Source organism: Melanostigma gelatinosum, assembly GCF_949748355.1.
Source record: "Melanostigma gelatinosum genome assembly, chromosome: 7".
Lineage (NCBI taxonomy): Eukaryota > Metazoa > Chordata > Actinopteri > Perciformes > Zoarcidae > Melanostigma > Melanostigma gelatinosum.
In genome coordinates this window covers 1,622,544-1,642,494 of record NC_136640.1, presented here as the reverse complement: position 1 = coordinate 1,642,494, position 19,951 = coordinate 1,622,544, and the positions used below count along the sequence as shown (strand labels likewise).

The window sequence follows — 19,951 nt, the reverse complement described above, 5'->3', positions numbered from 1 at the left end:
CTCACCATGCCCCCCCCCCTCTCTCAGCTCACCATGCCCCCCCCCCCTCTCAGCTCACCATGCCCCCCCCCCTCTCAGCTCACCATGCCCCCCCCCTCTCTCAGCTCACCATGCCCCCCCCCTCTCTCAGCTCACCATGCCCCCCCCCCTCGCTCAGCTCACCATGCCCCCCCCCCCTCTCAGCTCACCATGCCCCCCCCCTCTCAGCTCACCATGCCCCCCCCCCCTCTCAGCTCACCATGCCCCCCCCCCTCTCAGCTCACCATGCCCCCCCCCTCTCTCAGCTCACCATGCCCCCCCCCTCTCTCAGCTCACCATGCCCCCCCCCCTCTCTCAGCTCACCATGCCCCCCCCCTCTCTCAGCTCACCATGCCCCCCCCCCTCTCTCAGCTCACCATGCCCCCCCCCCTCTCTCAGCTCACCATGCCCCCCCCCTCTCAGCTCACCATGCCCCCCCCCCTCTCTCAGCTCACCATGCCCCCCCCCCTCTCAGCTCACCATGCCCCCCCCCCTCTCTCAGCTCACCATGCCCCCCCCCTCTCAGCTCACCATGCCCCCCCCCTCTCTCAGCTCACCATGCCCCCCCCTCTCTCAGCTCACCATGCCCCCCCCCCTCTCTCAGCTCACCATGCCCCCCCCCTCTCTCAGCTCACCATGCCCCCCCCCTCTCTCAGCTCACCATGCCCCCCCCCCCTCTCAGCTCACCATGCCCCCCCCCTCTCAGCTCACCATGCCCCCCCCTCTCTCAGCTCACCATGCCCCCCCCCCTCTCTCAGCTCACCATGCCCCCCCCCTCTCTCAGCTCACCATGCCCCCCCCCCCTCTCAGCTCACCATGCCCCCCCCCTCTCTCAGCTCACCATGCCCCCCCCTCTCTCAGCTCACCATGCCCCCCCCCTCTCTCAGCTCACCATGCCCCCCCCCCTCTCTCAGCTCACCATGCCCCCCCCCCCTCTCTCAGCTCACCATGCCCCCCCCCCTCTCTCAGCTCACCATGCCCCCCCCCCTCTCTCAGCTCACCATGCCCCCCCCCCTCGCTCAGCTCACCATGCCCCCCCCCCTCGCTCAGCTCACCATGCCCCCCCCCCTCTCTCAGCTCACCATGCCCCCCCCCCCTCTCTCAGCTCACCATGCCCCCCCCCCCTCTCAGCTCACCATGCCCCCCCCCCTCTCAGCTCACCATGCCCCCCCCTCTCTCAGCTCACCATGCCCCCCCCCTCTCTCAGCTCACCATGCCCCCCCCCCTCTCTCAGCTCACCATGCCCCCCCCCCTCGCTCAGCTCACCATGCCCCCCCCCCTCTCTCAGCTCACCATGCCCCCCCCCTCTCAGCTCACCATGCCCCCCCCCTCTCTCAGCTCACCATGCCCCCCCCCTCTCTCAGCTCACCATGCCCCCCCCCTCTCAGCTCACCATGCCCCCCCCCCCCTCTCAGCTCACCATGCCCCCCCCCCCTCTCTCAGCTCACCATGCCCCCCCCCTCTCAGCTCACCATGCCCCCCCCCTCTCTCAGCTCACCATGCCCCCCCCTCTCTCAGCTCACCATGCCCCCCCCCTCTCTCAGCTCACCATGCCCCCCCCCTCTCTCAGCTCACCATGCCCCCCCCCTCTCTCAGCTCACCATGCCCCCCCCCCCCTCTCAGCTCACCATGCCCCCCCCCCTCTCTCAGCTCACCATGCCCCCCCCCCTCTCAGCTCACCATGCCCCCCCCTCTCAGCTCACCATGCCCCCCCCCCCCCTCTCAGCTCACCATGCCCCCCCCCCCTCTCTCAGCTCAAGCTGCTGCCTCTGCACTCTGCACAGCTGTACACAGCTGTACATGCTATTCCATCCTGCTGGGCGGAGCGTTGAGCTCTCTGTTCGCACATGCTCAGTGATGCTCCTCAACATTAAATAGTATTCATGTGATTCTAAAACAGGACCTTGTTTTTCTAGCCAACCAAACTCTAAAATCGACTCAGTTTCCTGCAATAGAAAACTAAGAACACAGTTCAAATAGACTCCGATGATCCGCAGCATTTGTTTTGCTAAAACAATGACTTAAATGGTGGATTATTAAATTGTTGCCCATTCATTTTTTCAGTGGGCGCTACCAGAAACAATGATGTGAAAAAACTATTAATGAGGATCATTAATGAGGATCATGTTGCATCTAAACAAGTGTGTTTGGCAATGTAACGCAGATTTAATTGGTCCGTAAACAATTCCTGAGTTACAAACACTTCATTATGTAGAACGATGAATTGTCAATTTAACGGAACACATTTCAGCTCTGCAGATGTTCACTAATACACACTTACTGCGTCATGTAGCGATCTCATACATACATGTAGTATCATCCACAGTACATCTGAGCATCACTGCAAGATGTGTGTGTGTGTGTGTGTGTGTGTGTGTATATATATACACACACACACACACACCCACACACTGACTTATGGCAAAAACGAGTAAAATGAGGCTTTGGTTGAAGAACAGGTTCAGTTGGGTTTATAGTCTGTTAGGTAACAAACCACACTTGCTTTATTCATGTAGCACTTCCGAAAACACACACCATCGAAAACAACAACATCATCATGATAAGCTCACACTGAGATGTGACTCATGGTAGTTTCATTGATCCTATCGGCTCTAAACACCATCCCCCCCCCCCCGTCTCACACTTCCTCTCTCTGGCAAAATGACTTTTTTTTTTGTGCAGCTTCTGTTTGAACTCCGCAGACTTCTGTTCAAGATAGTTTCACGTATTTAAACGTCCCGACTAACCGGGGGATTAGGTGTGGTCACATGAACCGGACCGTCCCGTATCATCAAATACATATTTCACTGCAGTCTTAACTCGATGCACACATGCCTCTGAAGGTCCTGCAGCCACACCCATAAAACAAGGTCCGGGCTTTTTATCAATCACACATTATTATTTCTCTTTATTTTCCATGTGTTGACATCTTTGATTTCTCATTCTCCATCTTGGATTTCCTTTTGTAGGCTCTCTCTCTCAAACACACACACACACACACACACACTAATGCTGAAGTCAAACCACGCTGGCTCATGCATGGACACGCTTCACTCCCCTCAGCAGTGATGGACACTTTTCTAACGGCAGCTGTGATTTTTATTTTCCTGTGTTTTACTAGGTGTGTGTGTGTGTGTGTGTGTGTACACATTGAATGGTTAGGGCTGTGTGTGTGTGTGTGTGTGTGTGTGTACATTGAATGGTTAGGGCTGTGTGTGTGTGTGTGTGTACATTGAATGGTTAGGGCTGTGTGTGTGTGTGTGTGTGTGTACATTGAATGGTTAGGGCTGTGTGTGTGTGTGTGTACATTGAATGGTTAGGGCTGTGTGTGTGTGTGTGTGTGTGTGTGTGTACATTGAATGGTTAGGGCTGTGTGTGTGTACATTGAATGGTTAGGGCTGTGTGTGTGTGTGTGTGTGTGTGTGTGTGTACATTGAATGGTTAGGGATGTGCTACGTGTGTGTGTACATTGAATGGTTAGGGATGTGCTACGTGTGTGTGTGTGTGTGTGTGTGTGCGTGTGTGTGTACATTGAATGGTTAGGGCTGTGTGTGTGTGTGTACATTGAATGGTTAGGGCTGTGTGTGTGTGTGTACATTGAATGGTTAGGGCTGTGTGTGTGTGTGTACATTGAATGGTTAGGGCTGTGTGTGTGTGTGTACATTGAATGGTTAGGGCTGTGTGTGTGTGTGTACATTGAATGGTTAGGGATGTGCTACGTGTGTGTGTACATTGAATGGTTAGGGATGTGCTACGTGTGTGTGTGTGTGTGTGTGTGTGCGTGTGTGTGTACATTGAATGGTTAGGGCTGTGTGTGTGTGTGTACATTGAATGGTTAGGGCTGTGTGTGTGTGTGTACATTGAATGGTTAGGGCTGTGTGTGTGTGTGTACATTGAATGGTTAGGGCTGTGTGTGTGTGTGTACATTGAATGGTTAGGGCTGTGTGTGTGTGTGTACATTGAATGGTTAGGGCTGTGTGTGTGTGTGTACATTGAATGGTTAGGGCTGTGTGTGTGTGTGTGTGTGTGTACATTGAATGGTTAGGGCTGTGCTACGTGTGTGTGTGTGTGTGTGTGTGTGTGTAGTCGGTGCTGTGACCATGACTGTGCTCATCTCTGTTCTGTAGGCTACTTGCCACTCTCTGCTGAATAAAGCAACAGTAAAAGAAAAAAAGGAAAACAAAAAAGCAGTAAGTTTGGAGAATCTATTTCCCCCTCAGACACTTGTTTCCCCCTAAAGCAAAAAAATAATCCTTTTTTGCATTTTTACTCATTTTCTTTGTTTGATTTCTTCATGTACAGATCTTGATTTGGTGTCTTATTTCTTTTGTCCATACTCAGCTTTGTGTACAACCTTCTCTCTTAAATCATTCTACTAATATCGGCGCCATCTGATTTATTTTCTAATCAACAGAAACCTTTTCTCTCTCTGGACTCTTTGTTTTCTCTCCGGAGACGTTTTCTCAGAACATTTCATCACGTTTGTCCATCCGATGTGACTCATTTTAACACGTCAACCCTCACACACCTGAACGCCTCACCTGCCTTCAGCTGACGTTAAAAAGACACAAAAAGGTCTTCTGATGAAGTATTCTGATAAAGTGCCTCCCTCCGTCACGGGTTGGATTCCTCGGCTCTTTGGGCTTTTCTCTCCTCACCGTATATAAAGAGCAATGTTTTGGGGTTTTATCTCGATTCTTAGCGCTCACAGGCCCGATGTGGACTCAAATGTCTCAATTCTTTATTCTAAAACATTCAAACTCAAAATTGTTTGTTAAATCAACCTCAATATGTACGTTACTATTTGTTATGAAGCAGCCATGTTGATATACGTCACTACTAGTGATGTAACAGACTGTAGTCCATCCAGCACTGACATGTGAACCTCAGATTAATGACAGTTTAACATTTAACTGAAGTTTTAGTGACTATAGTTCTCCTCCAATACTCAGTAGAACATGTTTCTAGTCTCTGATCATGTTTCATTGTAAACAACCAATCAGTGTTTAAAGCAACAGGAGGAGAGCTAGTAACGTTAGCAGCACCGCTAACGGCTAACCAACAGGAGGAGAGCTAGTAACGTTAGCAGCACCGCTAACGGCTAACCAACAGGAGGAGAGCTTGTAACGTTAGCAGCACCGCTAACGGCTAACCAACAGGAGGAGAGCTAGTAGCGTTAGCAGCACCGCTAACGGCTAACCAACAGGAGGAGAGCTAGTAGCGTTAGCAGCACCGCTAACTGCTAACCAACAGGAGGAGAGCTAGTAACGTTAGCAGCACCGCTAACGGCTAACCAACAGGAGGAGAGCTAGTAACGTTAGCAGCACCGCTAACGGCTAACCAACAGGAGGAGAGCTTGTAACGTTAGCAGCACCGCTAACGGCTAACCAACAGGAGGAGAGCTAGTAGCGTTAGCAGCACCGCTAACGGCTAACCAACAGGAGGAGAGCTAGTAGCGTTAGCAGCACCGCTAACCGCTAACCAACAGAGGTTCACTTCAGTTACATTATGATGCCTTCAGGCTCTGCTCAGTGAACATGAGTACTGGCTGAAGGTACATTATAACGTTATCATGATGTGTTCACATGTCATCTGTAAAATGTAGCTTTGGTGATAAACTTTAATAAATCCAGTAGTTTGAAGGGGATGTTTTCATATGAATATAAAATAGATATTAGAGTTGAATTAGAAAATTCTGCAGGAAGTTGACAGTGTGGCTGCTACTTCCCGAAGACGTCGCAATATATATACACGCCGATGTCACCGGTAGTAACTAGGCATGTATTTTCAAGGTACACCAGATGCTCTGTGTGTTTCACTGTGAGAGACGTGTAGAGAACACAATGGTTGTATTGGCTTGTTTAATTACCATTGCAACAGGAAATGAATCAGTGAATGACTGAAAGAATGGTTTTTAAAATGTATTATTATCAATGTATCATGCATAACTACACCCAACCCACTGACAAGTAACCACTAATTCATACAAGACAGGACCAGAGTGCAGTGTACACAGTTTAATATAAAACAAATACAAGAACAACTAAGCTAATTCTGAGCTTCATCTTAAGATATGGTTACATGGGGCTTTTATTTTGAAAGGGTGGGACTGGGTGGGTGAGAGAGGGAGAGGAGAAGGAATCATGTTTGACACACACATTGAGAGACAGACAGACGGATGCCTTTGACTGAATATCTCCAAGTCATGTGTGTGCGTGTGGAGAGAGCGAGAGAGTGTGTGTGTGTAACTGGTTACCATGGTGAGGACGCACTGGTGTTGGAGGCAGACTGATTAAGAAACGTTGCAGTAAACAGTGATTTTGAACAACTCCTGCCTCCTTTTAACAAAAAGCAGGAGTATGAGTGCCAACATATGGATACCATGACAAAGATAAGACTCTGCCGAACGCGCTGATCTGGTTTTTATGTTTGTGGTGTTAAAGATGTGAGCTCCAGAGCAATATACAAAACTGGTACCGTCTGCGTTTAGAGAAATTAGTGGTGATATTTAACATGGAGTCTAATGGAGCAGTTGGTTGGCGTTCATGTGGCTCTGCAGCTCTTTGAGCCAAATGTGTAAGTCCGTTGGATTCCATAGACAAGCGCAACATTTCCAAGCTTTTGGGCCAAAATGGTGTATAAAGAGTAAAAATTGTGGGAGCTGGAGCAATTTGTTTGGAAAGATCACAGAACAGTTTCCTGCTCCGCTCCACTCTGACCGTGATGTCATCACTCTAGCTCTTAACGAGCCGTGCAATACACACTCATTATAAAATCTGAAACTTAATCTGTGACTTCATGAAAACTGTGCTAGCTATCAAAATGTCCCTTTGGCTCAATAAAGTGCAGCGTTTTGTCTACGTTTTAAACTTTGAATCATTTTTCTACGTTAATGTACGGCTCGTCAATATGGGCCCAAAGTTAAGTGTTTGTTTTGCTTCACGCCGAAACCCCATTCAAGTGAATGGAGAAATTTGGCTCAGTTTTTCGGGAAAACTGTGTTGTTTTAAGGTGCTGGAGTCTCAAAGAGTTTAAACTGATGGGATAGATATCTGCACACTTTATTTTGAGCTTTGAGTCTGGACGTCTCCTGGTTGCGGAGCGTCTGGACGTCTACTCTCCTGGTTGTCATATCTTTTGGGGGGTTTCCACCTGTTGGGGTCATCCACTGCTTCGCACCACACATGGCTCTCTCATCCGCCTCCTTTTGTTTTTGTCCTGATGACTTCCTGTTTCATCGTTGACCAGCAGGGAGGAGACAGCTCCTCGTCGTGCTCTTCCCTTCTCTCTCTTGGACTGTAACCGGAGTCACAACCTTTTTAAACTCTTGCTACAGCCCACAATGACCTGGGATTGTTCCTAAGTCTCTCTTCATGTGTCCTCCTCCCTCTCACATCTCTTACTGTCTTGGCTCATCTTTACTCTGCTACACACATTGATTCATGTTTATTTATTTACTCTCATCACTCCCTTCTATTGCTCTTAAAATGTACTGAAATACCATTTTTCCCCCGTATTTTCTTTCCTTCCCTTTTGCTCAAACCTCTTTCTTCTGTTCTACATTTCCCTCCTTTGTTCTTCCCTTTCCTCTGTCCTCCCTTGTTCCCTCCATCCTCCCTCACGCAGGTGGTGAGTCAGCGTTTCCCACAGAACAGCATTGGCGCGGTGGGCAGCGCCATGTTCCTGCGCTTCGTCAACCCGGCCATCGTGTCTCCATACGAGGCCGGGATCCTGGACAAGAAGCCCCACCCCAGGATAGAGCGGGGTCTCAAGCTCATGTCCAAGGTAGGCTGGTCAATTAATGGACTTAACGTGGTTATAGTGGCAGCCTTGAGCTTTCTGGAAATATTCTTGTGTATTTTAATAATCTACAGGTGTTCTGTTCTCACCGACTGTTTGAAGAAGAACTCTGTACTTGAACCGGTCTCAGATGAGTGATTGTGTGACCTTTAGCCCCGCTTTATGGACCGAGACCTTGTTTAGACTAGCAGGTTATTTCGTTGGATTGTTCTTAATATGCATGTTCTATATTTCCTGTCTCTTCCTTTAGATTCTGCAGAGCATCGCAAACCACGTCTTGTTTACAAAAGAAGAACACATGAGGCCGTTTAATGACTTTGTCAGGAGCAACTTTGATTCAGCCAGAAGGTGAGACGCTCGAAGCGTGATGTCAATATGAATGTGTCATAAATGCATTTTAATGAATGATGCAGATGTGTTGTTTACTCATGTGATAAACCTTTAGGGTCTCATTCCGCCTACGTTTGGGTTACAGTGCTTGTGGGTTGTTTCTTACGTGATGAAGGTTAACGAAGTTATTTTGGTGCTCTCACAGAACCTGCTCTCAGGTCACAGGTTAGAATCCTGAACACGGTACCAGAGACCTTTCTTCAGACACCGCTCTTTAACTAAAGCGCTGAGTGTGCACTCTGTTCGCTCTCCGTCTCAGGTTCTTCCTGGACATCGCGTCCGACTCTCCTCCCAGCGACTCGGTCAACCACAGTCTGTCCTTCATCAGTGACGGCAACGTTCTGGCCCTCCACCGCCTACTGTGGAACAACCAGGAGAGGATCGGCCAGTACCTCTCCAGTAACAGGTGGGGGAACGGATCTCAACAATGAGCTCACTCTTTTACCGCCGATCATGTTTTGTGACGTGGTTCTTACGATCTAATTTCCAGGGACCACAAAGCCGTGGGCAGGCGACCTTTTGACAAGATGGCCACCCTGCTGGCCTACCTGGGTCCTCCTGAACACAAACCAGTGGCTGACACGCACTGGTCTAGCCTCAACTTGACCAGCTCCAAGTTTGAGGAGTTCATGACCAGGTAGCGTTAACATAGTGATGAACTGGCTTCTTAAGGTCCTCCTTTAGAACACCAAATCTTAGACATTGGATCGAGACTGACCCTCGGGTCTCTGGTTTGTTTTTTAGGCACCAGGTCCATGAGAAGGAGGAGTTCAAGGCCTTAAAGACCCTCAACATCTTCTACCAGGCAGGAACCTCCAAGACCGGCAACCCAGTGTTCTACTACGTGGCCCGCAGGTAGGACCGCCTCTCTCCTTAACATCAGCTCATCGCCCGGTTCGTTTGTCATGGTGCTGAATCGTAGCCATGCATTCCTCTGAAAGCTTTAGCAATGCAGGTTTACTAAGAACCTACGTTTGAATATAGCAGCATGTGGTAACACGACTACGGAGGAGGATCGGCAGATGGATCGAGTTAGTCCATGTGTCCGTGGGTGAGACACTTGACCCTAAATCTCTTCAGTAGGCTGTGCCGTCGGTGTGTGAACGGTACGAATGGTTAGTTAGAGTCCAAGGTGAAACCTGGCATGGTGGCCCAATCCATCCAGTGACAAGTAGTGTTAAAGCGCTTTGAGTGGTCGGAATACTAGAAAGGTCTACAAAACACAGTCCGAGAGACGAGGCTGATAAAAGCTCAACAAACACCAGAAACAGTCAGTGTCTTCATGATAGTCTGTGTCCAAAATATAAAGTTTAGTATGGACAGACGGACAGAACAAGCTTCTGCTACATTTACTACACTGACGTCATCTGAGCTTTTCTGAAAAGTGCTCAGAAATGTAAACTTAAAGTGCTCAAAGCGGACGCATAAAAACAGCAGAGTGCTCAGAAAAAAGACTGTGGGTGCAGCTGCTTCTGTTCTAGGCGTCCTCATACGGCCGCACACACTCTGTCCTCATTGGGAACAATTGGAAAAAGACACTAGCGGTCATAAAAAGACCAGGCCAGGTCAGATTAGTGTTTGTGTCTCTGCACTCCAGGTTACAAATGCTTTTGTAAAAGCAGTAAATCCAGCAAATGAAAAACCCTGGTACTCTGGTACTAAAATACAACAGTTTTATATGATCAAATATCAGCGCTGTAACGTCCATGTTGAATGGTCTAATGTGCGTAATGTAAAACCAGAAACACAAAGCTAATAGAACACCGTACAACTTTACTTACCTCTGAGGCTAAAGCTATCCAGACATGCCAAAAAACTTCTCTGATGGAGTTTAACTTGTGTGACGTTAGCTGCTAGCTGCTAGTGCTAGTGCGGTGAGCTGCTAGTGCTAGCTGCTAGTGCGGTGAGCTGCTATTGCGGTGAGCTGCTAGTGCTAGTGCGGTGAGCTGCTAGTGCGGTGAGCTGCTAGTGCGGTGAGCTGCTAGTGCTAGCTGCTAGTGCGGTGAGCTGCTAGTGCTAGCTGCTAGTGCGGTGAGCTGCTAGTGCGGTGAGCTGCTATTGCGGTGAGCTGCTAGTGCGGTGAGCTGCTAGTGCTAGCTGCTAGTGCGGTGAGCTGCTAGTGCTAGCTGCTAGTGCGGTGAGCTGCTAGTGCGGTGAGCTGCTAGTGCTAGCTGCTAGTGCGGTGAGCTGCTAGTGCTAGCTGCTAGTGCGGTGAGCTGCTAGTGCGGTGAGCTGCTAGTGCTTCTCCACATGTTACACATCAACACCAACATGCTAAAGCTCTGCGATGATTAGCTAGCCTTAGCGCTTATCCGATGAACTACGGAAGCAAACGTAACACTGTCATTTTTCCCGATCATTAGTTTTGTCTTTATTTAGTTTGTGTCGCTCCATTCTTCTTCATCTCCATCTCTTTTTCTGAGCACTCTGCTGTTTTTATGCGTCCGCTTTGAGCACTTTAAGTTTACATGGATCTCTGTTCAGTCATCGGTCCGTCTGGAGTTGTACAGGATGATTTGAACCTGACTTTAATAAGGTTTAGTATGTGTATTTAGTAGACAGTTGAACTTCTCTGGGGGATAGATTATAGATTTAGTTAAGACAGTGAATCCTTATTCATGGCACAAACAGTCCTGCAGTCTTGGTTCAGATTAGGGGTGGGGGAACAAATCGATACAGCGTAGTATCGCGATATTTTGCGTGGCGATATTGTATCGATACACGGACGCCAAGTATCGATATTTTAATAAAAATGATTGAAGTGAGATGAACAGACTGAAAACTGTATCTTATTCGATAAAACATGCTGATATTTTTCCATTGGGGACACCATTTGAAGTTGAAAAAAGTAATAAATCGTAATATAGGCCTATGGTATCGCAGTATGGTGATAATATCGCAGTATGGTGATAATATCGCAGTATGGCGATAATATCGCAGTATGGCGATAATATCGCAGTATGGGGATAATATCGCAGTATGGGGATAATATCGCAGTATGGGGATAATATCGCAGTATGGGGATAATATCGCAGTATGGGGATAATATCGCAGTATGGGGATAATATCGCAGTATGGGGATAATATCGCAGTATGGGGATAATATCGCAGTATGGGGATAATATCGCAGTATGGCGATAATATCGCAGTATGGGGATAATATCGCAGTATGGGGATAATATCGCAGTATGGCGATAATATCGCAGTATGGCGATAATATCGCAGTATGGGGATAATATCGCAGTATGGGGATAATATCGCAGTATGGGGATAATATCGCAGTATGGGGATAATATCGCAGTATGGGGATAATATCGCAGTATGGGGATAATATCGCAGTATGGGGATAATATCGCAGTATGGGGATAATATCGCAGTATCGCGATAATATCGCAGTATCGCGATAATATCGCAGTATGGGGATAATATCGCAGTATGGGGATAATATCGCAGTATGGGGATAATATCGCAGTATGGGGATAATATCGCAGTATGGGGATAATATCGCAGTATGGGGATAATATCGCAGTATGGGGATAATATCGCAGTATGGGGATAATATCGCAGTATGGGGATAATATCGCAGTATGGCGATAATATCGCAGTATGGGGATAATATCGCAGTATGGGGATAATATCGCAGTATGGGGATAATATCGCAGTATGGGGATAATATCGCAGTATGGGGATAATATCGCAGTATGGGGATAATATCGCAGTATGGGGATAATATCGCAGTATGGGGATAATATCGCAGTATGGGGATAATATCGCAGTATGGGGATAATATCGCAGTATGGGGATAATATCGCAGTATCGCGATAATATCGCAGTATGGGGATAATATCGCAGTATGGGGATAATATCGCAGTATGGGGATAATATCGCAGTATGGGGATAATATCGCAGTATGGGGATAATATCGCAGTATGGGGATAATATCGCAGTATGGGGATAATATCGCAGTATCGCGATAATATCGCAGTATGGCGATAATATCGCAGTATGGCGATAATATCGCAGTATGGGGATAATATCGCAGTATCGCGATAATATCGCAGTATGGGGATAATATCGCAGTATCGCGATAATATCGCAGTATGGGGATAATATCGCAGTATGGGGATAATATCGCAGTATGGGGATAATATCGCAGTATGGCGATAATAGCGCAGTATGGCGATAATATCGCAGTATCGCGATAATAGCGCAGTATGGCGATAATAGCGCAGTATGGCGATAATAGCGCAGTATCGCGATAATATCGCTGAGCAGCGACAGCACTTCCTCTTCAAACCATGCATTCAGATACTCTGCGTTAGTTTAGTCTGATGCACTTCAGGACTGTGAGGGAACATTGAAACATGGAGGTACACTTGTATGATGGAGACAGCAGGCAGTAACAGGTTTTTACCAAGAGAAATGAAAATGGAAGGAGCGCCGTGGAGTTTCCTGGTCACGCGTTCATGTTCTAGTGCGTTCTGTGACCAGTACATGTGGTTCAGAAGGTGTTGAACGCTGTCAGGAATAGAATAGTCAGACTGACAGTTTGTCGCGTCTCGGTGAGGAGTCCGTGACTTTTGTTCCTGGAGGTCGCCGCTCTGGGCTTCTTCGTGGAAGACGGCCGGGCCGTTGTGCTCGTGTGTGGGGAGAAACCGTCCGAGTTAGTGGGAGACGTCCAGACCAACGCCACGTGGTCCCCCGATCCATTCGCCCCTCTCCTGTCCTGGTACTCCCCCGTCTCGAAAAGGGCCCATTTGGCCCGGTAGCCGGGTGACGGGCCGGCGTCGACCCAGAGCGGCGGCTCTGTGAACGGCGCAGAGTGCCGCTCCCTCCCTGGAGTCGCTTGCTGCCCACAGATGGGTTTAGTGTAACAGGGGCAGCCTAAGACGGTGGCCCGGGTTTGCCCCGCCCACGTCAGGAGCTTCGTTATGTTCTCCTCTTCCTCGCAAGCCCAGGGGTTATCCCCGAGCGTCATCACCTCCAGCGCCGCCAGCTTATCAAATATCCCCTCCGGCAGCCAGGAGAAGCGGTTGGCGTCCAGGTAGAACCGAGCCAGCCTCGGCAGCCGGTCCAACGAGCCCGGCAGGATCTGCACGAGGTAGTTGTGCGACAGGTCGGCGCGCTCCAGGTTGTGCGGCATGTTGGTGGGCACGGTCCAGAACCGGTTGTGGCTGAGGTCGAGGGTCCGGAGGCTCGGCAGCGTGTTGTTGATGAAGACCACCCTCTCCAGCTCGTTGCCCGACAGGTCCAGGACCTTCAGGTTCCAGTGGTAGGCCGTGTCGTTCTTGTCCAGCGAGCGCAGGTGGTTCCCCGAAGCTCTGATGTCCCACAGCGAGCGCGGCAGGGCGGGGGGCAGCGTCTCCAGGCGGTTGTAGGACAGGTCCAGGGTCCGCAGGTGGGCGTAGTGGGTGAGCTGGCTCTCCAGACCCTGCAGGCTGCCAGAAGGGTGAAACATTGAATATCGTATTTTATTATTCAGAGAATAGCTCCTACTGTACAATCTTTAATCAACTTCTTCACTTCCACAAACTCGTTCTAAAGCTTTGTTGTGGACGTAGTCATGGAGACGGCACCCGTTAGTTTGTGGACTGATGTTTTGAAGCCTCCAGTTCGCCGATTTCGAGGTCACCATCTTGTTTTTTTAGCAACCAGTGAACAGGAAGTGAGCATATCTGGACTGAGGAGGAGTGAAGTAGAGACCTGTCAATCACCGTGTAGCCCCGCCCTAAAGCATCCCCTGCTTTATGGTCTGTGTGACTCTAAATGGACCATAATGTACTAAATGAACATCATGCTGTATTGAAGAAGACTTGAAACTAGAGATTGAGACATAAACTCATGTTTACAATGTTTACTGAGGGAATAAATCAAGAGAGAAGTAGAGTCATTTTCTATAGACTTCTATACAACCAGAGGAGTCGCCCCCTGGTGGACACTAGAGAGAATGCAGCTTTAACACGTGAAGCTCTGACTTGACTTTACTGAACTGGTTTATATTTGCGTGTGCTGTTAGTAGCAATATTCTCCAAAATGCCAGAGGACGTACAAACAAAATGAACTGAAGAATTTAAGACAGAAACCAACCTCCACTATAGAGGGATTATAACCTATAAACTCATATCTCACATTCATGAACTACTTTATTACCGTCATACAAACCTGTAAAGAAAGAAGTATTCAATGAAACAACGGTTGAACGGCCTGTAAACTGTTTGATTTGGCTGATACATATTTACTCACATGTAGATTTTGAACACTTCCTGTTTCTTATTTGTGACGTCACGAGTTCTGTTGTCCCTGGAGACCTCTCACATGCACGGAGCTGCTCACCTGTTGAACGACAGGTTGAGGAAGTTGATGTTGTGCTGCAGGCCTGGCGGCAGCTTGGTCAGGCCTCGGGAGGAGCAGTCCACCGCGCGGTGCCCCCGGCTGCAGGAGCACACGGTGGGGCAGATGGACGCCACCCGACCCCCGAACAGCCCACACAGCAGCAGGGAGAGGCAGGCGGTCATGGTCCGGGCTCTGCAGGACGACGCGCAGCGTTAAATAGAAGCAGCGCAGACGGATGACACCGTTTCATTTGTAACTCGTTTGTTTTCCGTCTTAATTATGCATCTGAATTAAAACCTGCCTCATTCTCCGTGCAAAGAGTCCCATTTGGGTGCGAGTCTTCCTGGGAGAGAACTTGAAGCTCTGCCAGAGGGATCGGAGCTCAGAGTGCTGCAGAGTGCATGTGCATTCAGGGCGACGCGGTAACTGCAGAAGACCGGAGCTCCATGTGCGTTTGTGTTGTCACAGACGGGACTGTGGGACACATTGTCTGTTCAATCCAGAAATGTCCTCGCGCCGCTCCATTACCTGGAGGCGCTTCATCGTCGCTGAATCCCTGTTTTTGTTTAAAGGCTGTACAAAGGCATGCAAAACTAAAAAGCATCAATCTGCATGGAGACAGAGCCCTGTGCGGTTCACTGGGCTCTCTCTCTCTGCTCAGGTTTAAGGTGGCTCGTCCCTCACTCACTCACCTCGTCCTCTCTAGCGTCGCTCCGTCGTCCCTCCTCTCGCTTCTTCCTCCTGCAGTCTGTTGGAGTCTCTCAGCCTCTTTTCTCTGGAGGTTGCTGCTCTAAACATGCTGCCCCCCCCCCCCCCCCCCCCCCCCCCGTCCTGCTCTGTCAGATTCCAATGCAGCTGCAGGTTTGTTCAGAGGGAGGAGGAGGAGGGAGGAGAGGAGAGAGAGAGGGGAGAGAGGGAAGAGAGGGAGGAGAGGAGAGAGAGAGGGGAGATAGGAGGGAGGGGAGAATTGCAGCAGCGAGCCGGCCCACTCTGCTGCTGATGAGGCTAAAGTGTGTGTGTGTGTGTGTGTGTGTGTGTGTGTGTGAGTGAGCACACAGTTGAGTCTTTTGTGAGTTATTTCAGGGTACGAGTTAGAATAGTCTCATAATTCAATACTTTTCATATCTAAACTTCATAATAAATAGTGAGCTGTTTGGGGTCGATGTGACTCGCTGTAGTCGAGTCCAGCCTGAATGAAAACAAACTTTCTTGTAGTTTTCGGCTTGAATGTGTCTGATTATTAGTGGTTGGAGGACAGCAGAGCTGCAGAAGTGTGTGATATGTGGAAGTGTTTTTTTTTAATGTGACATCCTAAACCACAACCACTCAGTCATGTGACTCAGACCAACGTCACCAGCAGCTTCTCTTTCTTCTTTTATGTGCTTAACAGTCACAATGAGATAAACACAAATATAGTTTAACAAACGGCTTCATGATCAGAATTATGAACAACTTGATTCAATGCATCAACACGCTGTTCAGGTTTAAAACCACAAAGAAGCGATCAGTAAACATCCAACGCCTCTAAAGTACTCGCACCAAACCTGAGGCTGCTCAGAGCTGACGAGATGAGCGGCTTCATGCTCTGAAACAGCTCTTCAACAGGGGCCGCACTGCAGGGCGCCAAAGGTTTGGCTGATTCCACTATTTTAAAAAAATCTCTAAACAAGAATGTGTCCATTATTTTAATAGTTCAGTATTGTATGAAAGATAACAGGTATCTTTATGCATGGCAGTGGCACTAATAGACCATCACTCATTTCACTCACATTTATGTTTAAAGTGAAAACATCAGTGTGAATATCTTGTATGATGATTATCATGCAGTTGACAGACAATGTTGATATTGGCATTGGTATCAGCTGACAAGGTGTTTATGAATGTCAGTGGCTCACTGTACCTTACACATGTTTACAATAACAACATGAACATATGAACCTGTGTGTTATTAGAATAGCTCAGTATTGAATGCACAATAAAGAGGAATACATGGTACTAGGCCCAGTTTAATATAAAACACATTTTTATACAATATATATAGTCGGCGGTCCTTGGCCTGACAAACGTTGGAGACCTCTGATCTGGAACATTTGTTTTTTACAGAGACGGAGACTGAGTTCACTCTTCCAAATAGGAAACTACAAAAACACATCATGGCCAGAAGAAAGCAGAGTATGAGGTCACTGTGTTCAACAGATACTTCTCCTGAAACACGAAACATTCATTGAAATAAGGAACATTTATTTTGACAAATTCAACTCTGTAATCCTAGAATCAAAGAGTTTAATGAGCTCTTAACACACACACACACACACGTACTTGTAATACTGTGTATATATATTATATAACAGTAATGTTTTGTTAATATTGATATTGATATTATTGTGTACTTTTTTTAATTTGCTGCTTTGGTAACTTTATTTGTTCTGAGTCTTTCATGTCAGTAAAACCACATTTCATTGACTTTATAAAGGGAATCCAGCAAAGCTGTGGTTTGAGTCACAGAAGCCTTCATGCAGAACCAGGTTGACTAATAGTACGAGTTCAACATCTCACGTGATTTAGAACAATACTTCTTCTGCAGTTTAAGACGTTCAGAGTATTTCACGACCTTCTCTTTTATTCGTGATCCTGTGTTGTGTCAGCGTAGCGACTCTGATGAACGTCTCTCTCGATCGGTTCCTGTGTCCTTGCTGCCGAGCAGCCGGTGACGGCGGAGGATCAGTTCGCTCGTGGTTGTCCAGGGGGAGTGGGGGGGTTTGCAGAAAGGTCTTGAATGTGGTTTGCCTCCGAGTTGTTCGTGCGTGGCGTCTCGTTCGTCAACGAGACGAAGTTCTTCGGCGTCTCCGTTGGAGCGTCTCCGTTGCTTTTCCTTTCTGGAACGTCTCCGGCCGTCCCGGCGCTTCCTCCGCCGGCGCTTCCGGCGGCCTTTCGACCGAACAAACTCCCTTTATGTTTGCCTCCGAACGTGCTCGCCGGCGTCAAGTCTTCCAACTCCTCGCCGGCGTCCGGCAGCGTGGACAGTCTCTTGGACAGCCTCTGAGTCAGGAAGCTGGAGAGGGAGATCCGGTTGGACGGCCTCATCGTCACCTGGCCGTTGTTGGCTCCGCCCTCGAGGAACGGCGAGGGACCGGCCCAGTCTCCAGTCGTTATCTGCTGCTTGTGAAGCTTCCGTTTCTTGATGTAGATCAGCAGGAAGCCCACCATCATCACTACCAGGGCTCCACCTATTATCCCTGCCACTGCTTTGCTGTGGTTCGATCCTTTAGCAGGCTCTTCTTTTCCCCCCGGACGTCTTTCCTTCGTCGTAGCGACGTGGACCGACGGCGTCTTTGTCGTGGCCTTTGGCGTTCTGTGCAAACCGGGGGACTGTGCAGCTGTGACTGGGCTTGCGTTGGCAGTTGTGTTCTCGACGGGTTCGGTCGATGCGTTGGCGGTAGAGACGAGGCTTGTGGACGGCGGCGGACGTGTGGACGGTCGGGTCGGTGCTTGATCGGTGGATTGAGTTTGGGCGGAGCTACTTGGCGTTGGCGGTGTCCATGTGGTTGCGGTTGGGTCGCCGGCGTGACTGGTTATGACTCTTGCTGCCGATGTCGTGAAGTTAAACTCTGTTGAGCCGTTGAACAGAGACCATGTGGAGTTGGTTGGAGTTGCGGTTCGAATCCCTGGTGGGAACATCGTAGAAGATGTTTGCGGTGAAGGTTCGTCGCTGGGTCTCGTCCCGTTTTCTTGGACCACGATGTGCCGATCGATGTGACGACCTGCGACCTCCGAGACCGGATCCGGGCCGGACGCCTCCCGTGTGGTCAGCTGGTCCCGCGTGGACTCGCTCGGCGTGACCTGCGTTCCTGTCGTCACGTGACCGACGGTGTTGTTCTGACCGGACGGCAGCGGCAGCAGCCACACCAGCATCAGGCTCAAAAAGTGGATGGTCATGGTTCTTCTTCCGTCTTCTGGCTGGTTGCTAGAATAGAGGAAGTTCTTTCGTCAGAGATGCAGAGCAACACCATCTTGTGCAGTGTTGCAATGTAAACTGCTGTTGTACCGTTTCCTCAAACTCTAAATAGACGTATGCGTCACACAGTGTATTTAAAGTTTCTTTAGTTACATTTTACAATCGTCTCACATCTTAATCTGAAGGAGCTTTTCTGTTTAACGGAGAATCGTTGATCATTTCTCTGTCGGGCGCTGTAGTTGTGATGAATGCATCACAGTAGATGTTGTCCTCGGCTCAGTCTCGGGACATTTTTGTGAGGTAACTTTTCATCTTTTAGCACCAGCATCAATCCAAAGCACTGGAGTAATCAGACGCACCTCAGGCCACATTCATGGTTCACGATTAAGTTGTACTTACCAGTGACTTCACAGCTCCAGTGAGCCGGCGGCTGTGTGGTTGCAGGATGTATTCAGAGGTAAGTAGTTGGTCTTATTGAGTCCTCTGAGTGAGAGCACAGCTCGGGGCTCCTCTCTGCTGAAACCGTGAGTCCTTCTTGCTTCATTACAGGAAGTGTGACGTGTGAAGCCGACGCTGCATTCTCAGGTCTGATGTGATGAAGACAGTCGTTCATGTTTCACACCAAAGCCTGACTGCATTCAAACGTGTTAACGGTGAATCGTGCATCATAGAGTTGGAGAAGCCTTTGTAGAAATGACTTTCATCGTGTTTGTCCTGATGGTTTGAACTAGTGGAGCAACACATCATGTGGAGCCATCGTCCCAAAAATCATTCAAACACCTCAAGTCATCAGCACTTCTCAATGTTGTACTTTTACTTTGTTGTAGTCATTTATTGTGTTTTTTCTTCATAACAACATAATTCAAATGATCAGGAAACAAAAGATTTTATTCATATGTATTAAAATAAATCTCTTCATTGTTATGTTTGCTGAAGTATAATAATGAGTTTATAGCTCGTGTAATTCATCTCTAATATCTATTTTATATTCATAAACATCTCCTTCAAACTACTGGATTTATTCTAGTTCATCACCAGAACTACATTTTACAGATGACATGTGAACACATCATGGTAACGTTGTACCTTCAGCCAGTACTCTGTTCACTGAGCAGAGCCTGAAGGCATCGTGTAGCTGAGCCTCCGGGTTAGCTCATAATGTGCTGCATCTCTTCAGGCCTCTCAGCCTCTTTGTTTCCAATAGTATTTAATATATTCATATTTTGAAAGGACACTGTTGTGGATCAGAAGCTCTTGTTTGCTCTGAGCTGAAGCCGCTCATGAACACGCTTATCTAGTGAAGACGTCAACACCACGTAGTGTCTGCTCACACACAGACGGAGAGTCTACGTTTAGCTCACGCAGACGATGAACCTCGGTCCAATGCAGACACAGCAGCAGTGTAGAGCAGAGCATCCGTTCAGTCACAGCCTCCTCAAGCTCAAGCTCAGGCTT

At 48.4% G+C, this 19,951-nt stretch overlaps 3 protein-coding genes across 5 annotated transcripts in view; 1 reads left to right on the top strand and 2 right to left on the bottom strand.

Annotated features, from left to right (window-relative positions):
* Window positions 1–19,951, top strand: part of nf1a (neurofibromin 1a) — a 75,296-nt gene that overhangs the window by 30,800 nt on the left and 24,545 nt on the right. For 2 of the 3 annotated variants that reach the window (XM_079272138.1, XM_079272139.1), the window contains exons 30-35: window positions 4,146–4,208; window positions 7,645–7,803; window positions 8,069–8,166; window positions 8,468–8,614; window positions 8,699–8,845; window positions 8,953–9,063. In XM_079272138.1, the coding sequence (XP_079128264.1) occupies window positions 4,146–4,208; window positions 7,645–7,803; window positions 8,069–8,166; window positions 8,468–8,614; window positions 8,699–8,845; window positions 8,953–9,063 (725 nt within the window). The remainder of the gene's footprint in view (window positions 1–4,145; window positions 4,209–7,644; window positions 7,804–8,068; window positions 8,167–8,467; window positions 8,615–8,698; window positions 8,846–8,952; window positions 9,064–19,951) is intronic. The other variant, XM_079272140.1, reaches the window with a different exon arrangement.
* On the bottom strand, window positions 12,710–14,723 carry LOC306780201 (oligodendrocyte-myelin glycoprotein-like; the record flags this gene model as incomplete). The annotated part of the gene is made up of 2 exons (XM_079272463.1): window positions 12,710–13,646; window positions 14,542–14,723. 2 exons carry the CDS (start codon window positions 14,721–14,723, stop codon window positions 12,710–12,712), a joined length of 1,119 nt encoding a protein of 372 aa, XP_079128589.1.
* On the bottom strand, window positions 16,479–19,023 carry LOC306779359 (uncharacterized protein). Its single transcript, XM_079271234.1, has 2 exons — window positions 18,896–19,023; window positions 16,479–18,505 (listed from the first exon to the last, which is right to left on the bottom strand). Exon 2 carries the CDS (start codon window positions 18,475–18,477, stop codon window positions 17,263–17,265), a length of 1,215 nt encoding a protein of 404 aa, XP_079127360.1. The 5' UTR covers window positions 18,478–18,505; window positions 18,896–19,023; the 3' UTR covers window positions 16,479–17,262.

Coding starts and splice junctions, on each gene's coding strand:
- LOC306779359 (XM_079271234.1), bottom strand. CDS start 18,477: ATGACCATCCACTTTTTGAGCCTGATGCTGGTGTGGCTGCTGCCGCTG.